At 46.3% G+C, this 8320-nt stretch overlaps 1 protein-coding gene across 2 annotated transcripts in view; it reads left to right on the forward strand.

Annotated features, from left to right (window-relative positions):
* PEBP1 (phosphatidylethanolamine binding protein 1) overlaps window positions 1-3079 on the forward strand; it is a 28628-nt gene extending 25549 nt beyond the window's left edge. For both annotated transcript variants that reach the window (XM_011964404.1, XM_011964403.1), the window contains exon 3: window positions 2085-3079. In XM_011964404.1, coding sequence (XP_011819794.1) covers window positions 2085-2302 — 218 coding nt within the window. In that variant the 3' untranslated portion in view covers window positions 2303-3079. The remainder of the gene's footprint in view (window positions 1-2084) is intronic.
* The last annotated feature ends 5241 nt before the right edge of the window (window positions 3080-8320 follow it).

Genomic DNA, 8320 nt, shown 5'->3' on the forward strand with positions numbered 1-8320 from the left:
TTTTTTTTTTTTTTTTTTTTTTTGAGATAGGGTCTTACTCTGTCCCCTAGGCTGGAGCGCAGTGGCATGTTTTCAGCTCACTGCAGGGCTCAGCTCACCTCCTGGGCTCAGGCAACCCTCCCACCTCAGGCTCCCGAGAAGCTGGGACCACAGGCACAGGCTGCCACATCCAGTGAATTTTTCTGTTTCTGGTAGAGATGGGGTTTCACCATATTGCCCAAACTGGTCTCAAATTCCTCCTGCTGGGCTCAGGCGACCCTCCCATCCTGGCCTCCCAAAGTCCTGGGATTATAGGCCTGAGCTACCGTGCCCGGCCACTGCGTTCACATTGTTGTGAAACAGATCTCTAGATTTTTCATCTTCCCCAACAGAAACCCTGTCCCCATTGAACAACAGCTCCCCATTTCCCTTCCCCTAGCCCTGGCAGCCATCATTCCGCTTTCTGTTGCAGTGTTTGTCTATTTTACATACCTCGTGGAATTGTACAATATTTGTCTTGTGACTGGCTAATTTCACTAATGTAATGTTCTCAAGGTTCTTCTCTGGTGTAGCATGTGTCTGAATTTCTTTTTAAGGCTGAATAGTCCTAGAGTAACACAGAGAAGTAAAGAAAAAATAAAAGGCTGGATAATATTCTGTTGTGTGTATAAACCACATTCTGATCATCCATTCAGCCATCAGTGGACAGTCGAGTTGCTTCTGCTTCTTGGCTATTGTGAATACTGCTGCATTGAACATCGGTGTGCAAATATTTAAAGAACTTTTTAAAAAATAACTTTTTTGGCCAGGTGTGGTGGCTCAAGCCTGTAATCCCAGCACTTTGGGAGGCTGAGGTGGGCAGATCATGAGGTCAGGAGATTGAGACCATCCTGGCTAACACGGTGAAACCCCATCTCTACTAAAAATACAAAAAATTAGCCAGGACATGGTGGCGGGCGCCTGTAGTCCCAGCTACTCGGGAGGCTGAGGCAGGAGAATGGTGCGAACCCGGGAGGCAGAGCTTGCAGTGAGCCGAGATCATGCCACTGCACTCCAGCCTGGGCAACAGAGCAAGACCCTGTCTCAAAAAAAAAAATAATAATAATAATAAAAATTTTTTTCTGGCTGGGGCAGTGGCTCACAGCTGTAATCCCAGCACTTTGGGAGGCTTAGGTGGGCAGATCACTTGAGGTCAGGAGTTTCGCCAACATGGTGAAACCTGGTCTCTACTAAAAATAAAAAAAAAAAAAAAAAGCTGGGCGTGGTGGTGCATACCTGTAATCCCAGCTACTCAGGAGACTGAGGCAGGAGAATCGCTTGAACCTGGGAGGCTGAGGTTGCAGTGAGCCAAGATCATGCCACTGCACTCCACACCTAGGCAACAGAGTGAGACTCCATCTCAAAAAAAAAACAAAAAACAAAACCCACTTTAAAAAACAAAACAAAACCTACTCTTACAAAAAAAGCTCATGGTACCTATTTGCATCCAGTATATCATTGAAGCTTGTAGAAAGCTGCTTAGTTAAAGTGAGTTTGGGTCACGTCAAAGTAGGTCTCCAGTTTTCTAAGGAAGTAAGTTTTGGAGACAGAAAGAAAATGTTCTTCTTTATTCTGGAGGCTCGATTGTGGTATGGTGGGCCCTAGTCATTGATTTGCTTTGTCCTTAATTGGGTTCTCATACCTGACAGAAGTGAAACGGGTGTTCTGATCGGAGGTGGTGGGTGGTGACTTGAGATTGGCTGGGAGCCTGAAGTGGGGTGAATGAAGAGCACAGAGCCTCGTGGGAGGCGAGGATAAGGGGGTGCAGAGGCCAGATTCCACAGGCCAGGAGAGGCTGGAACTAAGGGCTTGGGCTTGACACGTTACAGCCGGGGCCTAACACATTCTATTAGGTTGGTGGCAAAAGTAATTGCGGTTTTTGCCATTAATATGTTAATTGCCATTAAATGTTAATTTGTACCAAATACCTGTCTGGACCCTTGGTGTCCTCCTTGTAAATGGTGTGGTCTGGGTGCCTCCATGTTGAAACATTCGATAAAAACCAGTGATGTCCCCATCTCAAGTGCTGGGTTGTGTGTACATCTTCCCTCTGCCTCTCCCCACAGGCCTCCACCGCTACGTCTGGCTGGTTTACGAGCAGGCCAGGCCGCTAAAGTGTGACGAGCCCATCCTCAGCAGCCGATCTGGAGACCACCGTGGCAAATTCAAGGTGGCGGCCTTCCGTAAAAAGTACGAGCTCGGGGCCCCGGTGGCCGGCGCGTGTTACCAGGCCGAGTGGGACGACTATGTGCCCAAACTGTACGAGCAGCTGTCTGGGAAGTAGGGGGTTAGCTTGGGGATCTGAAGTGTCCTAGAGGCCCCAAGCCCTGTTCCCTAGTTCAGTGTTGCATGTATAATAGATTTCTCCTCTTCCTGCCCACCTCAGCACAGATGACACCTGACCAGTCAGATGGTGTTTGAGGGTGGCTTTTCCTGCTGCCTGACCTTTCTAATTTTACTCACTCACTCTGATTTATGTTTTGATCAAATTTGAACTTCGTTTTGGGGGATATGTTGGTACTGTGATGGGGTCATCAAATTGTTCATCTGAAAATAGCAACCCAGAATGTAAAAAAGAGAAAATCGGGGAGGAGGGTGAGAAAGACCAGTTCTATAGTGACAGAGCAAAGCGTCAAATAATCTTTAAGGGAGGTTAAAAAAAAAAAAAAGATTGGTTGCCTCTGCCTTTGTGAACCTGAGTCCAGAATGGTACACAATGTGTTTTTATGGTGATGTCGCTCACCTAGACAAGCAGAGGCTGGCACTGAGGCTGACCCCCAACACGGTACATCTCAGATGCCTCGACAGGCATCAGCATGTCGCTGTGCCCCCTTTAAAGAGCAGTCCTGGAAGAGGCAGGAGGAAGAGTAGCTTTGCTGCCGTTGGGACGTGGCCATGGAGACCAGCAGCAGCGCTCGCTGACAGCTTAGGAGGAATCCTTACATCTTTGTCTGTTAAATTGATCGTTCTCATGGGGGTCAGAAAAGCTGGTCTGGAATTGCTGAATGTTGCATTAATTGTGCTGTTTGCTTATAGTTGAATAAAAATAGAAACCTGAATGGAGGAACCGAGTCCCCGGATGTTTTGTCCTATTGGGTGTGTGTTTCATAAGCCTGGGAAGTCAAAGTCTCTCAGGGTGAGTCGTCTCCGTGACCAGCAAGTAATGGCTGGGACTTGTTTCAGGGGCCGTACGGAGGGCCCGTGCCTCTACATGTGCCATTAACCCACAGTAGGAGCAAACCGTTAGACTTGAGGTTTCTAAAAAAAAAAAAAAATCATAAAACGTGAGGCCGAGTCGTCTTGCCCAAAAAGCACCTTTGCTTCAAGTGGTCCTTTTGACCTGAGTAGGATGTTCTGAAGAAGCCGGCTGAAAACCTTCCCGCTTGGTGAAGTCTGGTGCGGACACTGTAACAATGCCTAAGAAGTAGCCTGCACTTTCCGTTCTCGTGTGTTCTCCACAGAGGATCAGCACCAAAGAGGTGCGCAGGGTTGGAGGGTGAGAAGGTCACGGTCTCATGCCATCTGATGTACCAAAAGAAAGGAAAGGAGGTGTTTGAAGGTGCAAATCACTGATTTGGTGTCTGCAATGGAAAGAGGGGATCCTGAATCAGGCCTGACAGGCGCTAATGACTGGCCCTTCCCCATCTTTCACTGCAGTACTTTTTTTTTCTGAAAAAACTTGAAAATGTTGCCTCGCTGGAAGCACATAAGGTAGATGTAAGTTTTCTTGTTTTTTTATTTTTTTGAGATAGAGTCTTGCCCTGTCACCCAGGCCGATCTCGGCTCACCACAACCTCCACCTCCTGGGTGGGTTCAAGTGATTTTCCTGCCTCAGCCTCCTGAGTAGCTGGGATTACAGGCATGTGCCACCACGCCCAGCTAATTTTGTATTTTTAGTAGAAAAGGAGTTTTGCCACGTTGGCCAGGCGGCTCTCGAACTCCTGACCTCCTGACCTGCTTTGGCCTTCGAAAGTGCTGGGATTACAGGTGTGAGCCACCATGCCAAGCCTGGACGTTTTTTCTTTTTTTTTTTTTTTTTGACTTTAGAGTTTTAAAATTCATTTTTTACATAATAAGATTTTGCTGAACACAAGTTATAAAGAAAACTGTCGGCCGGGCGCCATGGCTCACACCTGTTATCCCAGCACTTCGGGAGGCCGAGGTGGGTGGATCAGCTGAGGTCAGGAGTTCAAGACCAGCCTGGCCAACATGGTAAAACACTGTCTCTACTAAAAATACAAACATTAGCTGGACATGGTGGTGGGCGCTTGTAATCCCAGCTACTGAGGAGGCTGAGGCAGGAGAATCACTTGAACCTGGGAGGCGAGGTTGCAGTGAGCCATGATCATGCCGTTGCACTCCAGCCTGGGCGACAGAGTGAAACTCCATCTCAAAAAAAAAGAAAAAAGAAAAAAACAGCTATCCTGTTGACCTCGACCTTGAAAATAAATGTAAAGACTGGGCATGGAGGCTCACACCTGTAATCCCAACACTTTGTGAGGCCAAGGTGGGGCAGATCACCAGCCTGGGCAACATGGTGAAACCCCTGTCTCTAAAAAAATACAAAAGTTAGCCTGATGTGTGGACTTGCTCCTGTAGTCCCAGCTACTAGGGAGGCTGAGGTGGGAGGATCACTTGAGGTGAGGAGGTCAAGGCTGCAGGGAGCCGTGATTGCACCACTGCACTCCATCCTGGGCAACAGAGCAAGAGCCTATCTCAAAAAAAAAAAAAAAGTAAAGTGTAATACATGTACATGGTTAGACAAGTTGTGCGCTATAGGAAGAAAATGTCTCCTACCTTTCATTTAGTTATTGGTAAATAAAAATATATGTATCAGCATATATACATATTTATTCTAAAAAATAAGTCTTACTCTAGATACTGGCATACATTGTTCTGCCTTTTTTTTTTTCCCCCCAAGCTAATGAATCTTCAGTTAACAAGTCACCACAAATGTTTTGTTTTGTTTGTTTTGAAACGGAGTCTTGCTCTGTCACTGAGGCTGGAGGGCAATGGCACGATCTTGGCTTATTGCAACCTCCACCTCCTGGGTTCAAGCAATTCTCCTGCAGGCTTGCACCACCATGCCTGGCTAGTTTGTTTTGTATTTTTAATAGAGACAGGGTTTTGCCATGTTGGCCAGGCTGGCTTAGAACTCCTGACCTCAAGTGATCTGCCCGCCTGGGCCTCCCAAAGTGCTGGGATTACAGGTGCGAGTCACTGCACCTGGCATTCACCACAAATGTTATTTGAAGCAAATATTTGATCTTATATATGTTCTATGATATGTTTAACCAGCCCCCTTGGGTGATAGGTTATTTCTGGTTGTTTGCTATTATAAACAGTGCTTCAGTGACCACTTATATGTATACAATGCTTTTTCAAGTAATTTTGTAGGGTGAATTCCAAGTATTGAAATAATTAGGTCAAAGGATATATACATTTTCAGGTTTTTTTTTTTTTTTTTTTTTTTTGAGACGGGGTCTCTTTCTGTGGCTCAGGCTGGAGTGCAGTGGCTCTCAGCTCACTGCAGCCTGTGCTTCCTGGGCTCAGGGGATCCTCCCACCTCAGCCACCCAAATAGCTGGGACTACAGGTCTGTGCCACCATATACAGTTCATTTTTCTTTTTTTTTTTTTTAGTAGATATGGGCTCTCCCTGTGTTGCCCAGGCTCATTTTCAATTCTGATACTGAGAAACCATTCTTCGCAGAGATCACACTGATTATATTCATGTCAGTGGCGTATGAAATTACCTACTTTTGGCCGGGCGCGGTGGCTCACGCCTGTAATCCCAGCACTTTGGGAGGCTGAGGCAGGTAGATCACCTGAGGTCAGGAGCTCGAGACCAGCTTGACCAATATGATGAAACCCGTCTCTACTAAAAATACAGAAATTGGCCAGGCGTGGTGGCGGGCGCCTGTAATTTGGGCGCAATTTGGGAGGCTGAGGCGAGTGGATCACGAGGTCAGGAGATCGAGACCATCCTGGCTAACACCGAGAAACTCCATCTCTACTAAAAATACAAAAAACTAGCCGGGCGTGGTGGCGGGCGCCTGTAGTCCCAGCTACTCGATAGGCTGAGGCAGGAGAATGGCATGAACCCGGGAGGTGGAGCTTGTCAGTCAGCCGAGATGGCACCACTGCACCCCAGCCTGGGTGACAGAGCGAGACTCCATTTCAAAAAAAAAAAAAAGTGCCTACTTTTTCATACTCTTATCAGTCTTCTCAAACATTTTGACAATTTGATATTTACGCATATTTAAAATCATACAGTTTTTCTCTAAACTTCTGTTTTAATGAGACATTTTGATAACCACAAGTCCTTTTTCAAAGTCTACAGATTAATGAGGAACTATAATGATCTGTTAGTTTCCTTGTCTAAAACAGGTACAGACTCAAATGATTCAGAATAAGGTGAACAAACCAACCAAAGAAGGTAAAATAAATGCAAAAGAAATTAACATAAAAAGAAAAATCTATCAATACTGGCCTGGCGCGGTGATTCACACCTGTAATCCCAGCACTTTGGGAAGCTGAGGCGAGTGGATCACTTGAGGCCAGGAGTTCAAGACCAGTCTGGCCGACATGGTGAAACCCCATCTCTACTAAAAATACAAAAGTTAGCCTGGCATGGTGGTGGGCACCTGTAATTCCAGCTACGTGGGAGGCAGAGGCAGAATTGCTTAAACCTGGGAGGTGGAGGTTGCAGTGAGCCAAGATCACATCACTGCACTCCAACCTGGGTGACAGAGTGAGACTCCATCTTAAAAAAAAAAAAGAAAAAAAAAAAGAAAAAAACATATAAATACTAACATGGTACTAAAGAGAAAAAAATACATATATATGAGAAGGCAGTAGTCATCTTAGAAAGAAGGGTGATGCCATGTTTCCCTTCTTCAACTGGTATGTGATGCGAACTTGCCCAAGGGTGGCTAGGAAGTGGGTGACCCCCATTCTGAACTCAGCTCTGTCCTCAAGGTCCAGCTCATAACCACCAGGCCCACTGGGTCACAAATTCCAGCTTCCTCATTTGAAAAGAAAATCAGGTTTGCAGGGGGTTGTCAGCCCGCCTTATTTATCTCACAGGGTTGTTGGAGGACAAAATCATCTTTTGTTGGGATTAATAGTTAATGTATGTAAATGACTAAACTTGGCCTGATTGTCATATAAGAATAAAGTACAAAAGCCCAGTTTCCTCAGGCCTGTTTCCTCACTGCAGCCTCCACCTCCTGGGTTCAAGCGATTCTCCTGCCTCAGCCTTCCTAGTCCCCCTGCCTTCCTTACTGCCTCCTCAGGCAGGTACTAGGAGGAGTTGGACAACTCTGTCCATAGCAGGTGTTAGGAGCAGGGACCCACATCCCTGTTTCCTGGTAACTGCCCTGGGACACATCCCTGACAACTGTGCAGTGGGACCTTTTTTTTTTTTTTGAAACCGAGTCTCGCTCTGTTGCCCAGGCTGAAGTGCAGTGCTACAATCTTGGCTCACTGCAATCTCCGCCTCCCGGGTTCAAGCAATTCTCCTATCTCAGCCTCCCGAGTAGCTGGGATTATAGGCACCCACCACCACGCCCGGCTGATTTTTATATTTTTAGTAGAGACAGGGTTTCACCATGTTGGCCGGGCTGGTCTCAAACTCCTGACCCCAGGTGATCCACCCACCTCGCTCTCCCAAAGTGCTGGGATTCCAGCTGTGAGCCACCGAGACCTTTTCTAAAGATAGCACCTACAGTCTCAGACATAGAGCCCTTTCCCAAACTAGCTAGACATTTTTCACCACAGTGAGAAATGGATGAAATAGGCTACAGGAAGCTTTCCTACCCTACCGAAGATGGAATACCCCTTTGGATATAGATCAGACGGGTCTCGATTCAGACCCCACCCCGCCACTTACTCTGGCGTGAGCTTATTTCTTCATCCGTGAAATCCTAGTGTTCTGTCACGTGGCAAGCGTAAGCACGCCATCCGTGGTATCTGTTTCTCTTCATTACATGTCTTCTTTCTAGCCCTTTCCAGTATTATTTTCAGATGTACCTAATATAGAAACTCCAATGAACAGAGCTATTTAGGAAACACAATTATCACTGAGTGTGAGTTACAAAAGGTTTTATGGTTGGGATTAACCCATGTTGGTAACTATTTTTTAATTTTATGAGTATACCTTTCTGCTTTAGCCTGTCATTGTGAACATGACTGGTCACATTTGTCTCTGACACATGAACATCCTGTAGGAACAAGAATGATCTTCAGGTCATCGTACTTCTTTTTTTTTGAGATGGAGTTTCATTCTTGTTGCCCGGGCTG

The sequence above is a fragment of the Mandrillus leucophaeus genome, unplaced genomic scaffold (assembly GCF_000951045.1).
Source record: "Mandrillus leucophaeus isolate KB7577 unplaced genomic scaffold, Mleu.le_1.0 Scaffold7, whole genome shotgun sequence".
Taxonomy (NCBI): Eukaryota; Metazoa; Chordata; class Mammalia; order Primates; family Cercopithecidae; genus Mandrillus; species Mandrillus leucophaeus.